This window comes from Galeopterus variegatus, unplaced genomic scaffold, assembly GCF_000696425.1.
Source record: "Galeopterus variegatus unplaced genomic scaffold, G_variegatus-3.0.2 Scaffold1859, whole genome shotgun sequence".
Taxonomy (NCBI): Eukaryota; Metazoa; Chordata; class Mammalia; order Dermoptera; family Cynocephalidae; genus Galeopterus; species Galeopterus variegatus.
The window spans coordinates 297,305-300,202 of NW_007727970.1; the positions used below are offsets into that span (position 1 = coordinate 297,305).

At 48.1% G+C, this 2,898-nt stretch overlaps 1 protein-coding gene across 1 annotated transcript in view; it reads right to left on the bottom strand.

Moving 5' to 3' along the window:
* LOC103595834 (tubulin polyglutamylase TTLL11-like) overlaps positions 1-2,851 on the bottom strand; it is a 74,822-nt gene extending 71,971 nt beyond the window's left edge. Inside the window, exon 1 of the mRNA XM_008579340.1 lies at positions 2,775-2,851. Coding sequence (XP_008577562.1) covers positions 2,775-2,851 — 77 coding nt within the window. The remainder of the gene's footprint in view (positions 1-2,774) is intronic.
* Positions 2,852-2,898: the final 47 nt, after the last annotated feature.

The following is a 2,898-nucleotide window of genomic DNA, read 5'->3' on the forward strand; positions in this document are numbered from 1 at the left end:
CCCGCATTAATCGACTTTGGTTGGCTACTGAGAATTTGACTAGGAAACGCTATGCTGGTGCACATACCAATGATCCCCAGGATCTGAACAAAGCTTTGCTGGATTTCACTCAATTCCGGCCTGAGATAAGAAAACACGAGTGCAGCAACCCATGTGAGATGAGCAGCCCGTGCCTTGGCATGAGATAGGGAGAGGGCCAGAAGGCAGACCCAGATGAGCAGAGAGTGGGACACTTCCTCTGTAGTCCCACGGGCAAGGGAAACTTGGCCAATGAAGAAAATTTCTCAGGATCCTCCATGCAGGAAACTCTTGGGAGCAAACACACAAAGGCCGTCCTCTCTTCTTTCTCCTGGGGGTAGGAATGGGATGTGAGTAGTGGGCTCTTGCCCCTCTGGCATGCAGATCAAGCCCAGAGTACAACTGCCTTTGTAGGACAGTGTCCTCCCACTAGGACAGCTGTCTGGTGTGCTCCTAGGGAGGCAGGCCTGAACTGCTTGGGCACACCCAGGCATCCCAGCCCCCAAGTTGGGATCTGGAATAAGTTGTGCTTCTTGGAGCCCAGTTCCCGTTAGCCTGGGGTTGCCGTGGCCGTGGAGCCTCCACTCCTAATTCCTACTCTGTTCACCTAGGCAGGCCACTGGCCTGCAGGCTTGGCTCAGTCCCCACTCCAGTTCCTGGTAGCCCTGGCTCTGCCCAGCTCCAGAACCTTCCCCATCTTCACCAGTCTGCTGCTGGGGTCCCAGCAGACCATGAGGTCAAGCCCATCCTGGTTGACTGATACAAAGTCCCAAGGCCTGGTCTCCACAGTGCAGAAGGTGGTGATTCTGGCTCAACTTCCCCCAATTATTCTATGCCATGCAGCCTGCTCCCAGGAAGAATACAATGGGGCAAAGGCATCAATGCATTTAGAAAGGAAATAGCTTCAAGTCATACAGACCAGCAAGTTTAAGGTTCTCATTCTGTATGTGGACAAGGACTGAGCTCTGGAGAAGAGACCTGGCTTGTCCAAAGTTTCCCAGTACTTAGGCTTTAGGGCTCAGGAAAGATCCCGGGTTTCTCAACTCCTGTGAGGTTTGCTGTGACAACATCTGGAGCTCTTGTTTGGGCCAATATCAGCTTTTTGCAGATAGGGCAGTCTCAGAATCATCTCTGACTCTCTGGCAGCAGCATGGGGCCAGGCCCAGAGCAGGGGCTCAGTAAATGTTACTTAGGCCTGGCTGAATCAGTCTCCTTTGTGAAACCAATAAAACAGACACCGACATGTTACTGAAGCCAGCACAGGGATATAATATCAGGATTCTTCAAACACCTCAGCTGCTAGTAGGAAGGTGCTGTTTCTGCCTATAAGGCAGCATGGAAGTAGAGCAGGAGGTCATGTCACTGTATTAATTTTTTCTTTGCATAACTGTGATCCTGTGTCCACACAATAACAGCTGCTATTTATGGGAGGCCGTGGCACACGGGCTCTGCACTGGGGGCCTTGGCCACAGGTCCTATTTAGTTCTGCCCTCAACCCTGCCAGCCAGGAATTATTAGCCCCTCTTAATAGGCTTAGGCAGGTTAAGTGGCTCAAGGTCACCTGGCTCATAAGTGCTGGAGCATGGATTTTAGTCTGGGCTGTTTTACCTAAGTCAGGTTGCTCTGGCACAAGAACAGTAATAGTAACTAGTATGTCACAAGTTCAGTTTCTGGCAGGCACGTGAGGTGTATGGACTCACTTAATCCTCACTCCAACCCTATGAGGTATCATCCCTAGTTTACAGGTGAGGACAAATAGGCCCAGAGATGGGAAATAACTTTACCAGGTGATCTGAGCCAGTCTGGAAGACAGGGGACAGCTAGAGACAGAGGGAGCTCAGAGTAACAGGTAAGGGGTGCAAGAGGAAATTTAGAGCTGGGTTGGACTTGCTAGTTATATGACTTTAGGCATATTGCTTAGAAAAAGTGTTTTTAATTTTGATAAAATATGCATAACTTAAAATTTACCATTTAAACTATTTTCAATTGTACCAGGAAATTTAGAGCTGGGTTGGACTTGCTAGTTATATGACTTTAGGCATATTGCTTAGAAAAAATGTTTTTAATTTTGATAAAATATGCATAACTTAAAATTTACCATTTAAACTATTTTCAATTGTACCATTCAGCAGCAGCAGGTACATTCATCACTATGCAGCCATCATCACTATCCATCTCCAGAACTTTTTTCCTCTTCCCAAACTGAATCTCTGCACCCGTTGAACAGCAGCTCCCCGTTCCCCTTCCCCAGCCCCTCGCCACCACCATCCTACCTGCTGTTCTACGAATCTGACTGCTCTCATGTAACTTCACATAAGTGGAATCACACAGTATTTGTCTTTTTGTGTCTGACTTATTTCACTTAGTATAATGACCTCCAGATTCATCCACGGTACAGCATGTGTCAGAATTTCCTTCCTTTTAAAGGCCGAATAACATTCCACTGTGTATATATACCACCTTTTGTTTATTCGTTCAACCATTGATGAACTCCTGGGTTGCATCCACCTTTGGCGGATGCACTTGGGTGCACATGGGCAAATTATTTTTCAGTTCATCATCTTCTACCACAAACCTAAGCCTCCAGCTTTGTCCCCTGACTCAGAGGAGATATTCGCCACCCACCCAGTGTCTGGGTCAGAAACCAGAGGAAGAGATTAATTCTCCCTCTTCCTTCACAAGAACCAAGTCAGCCAAGTCCCGCCCCATCTACCGCCTGAGTTCACCCACTTCTCTGCCGTCACCTGTAGCCTCACCAGAGGGTCACCTGAATTTCAGCAGCCTCTTCCTCAGTCTCTAAGCTTTCAGTCTCCCCTTCCAGCACGTCTTCCATGTCACAGAAGAAGAGCAGATCTGACCGTGTCACTCTTGGTCTTAAAC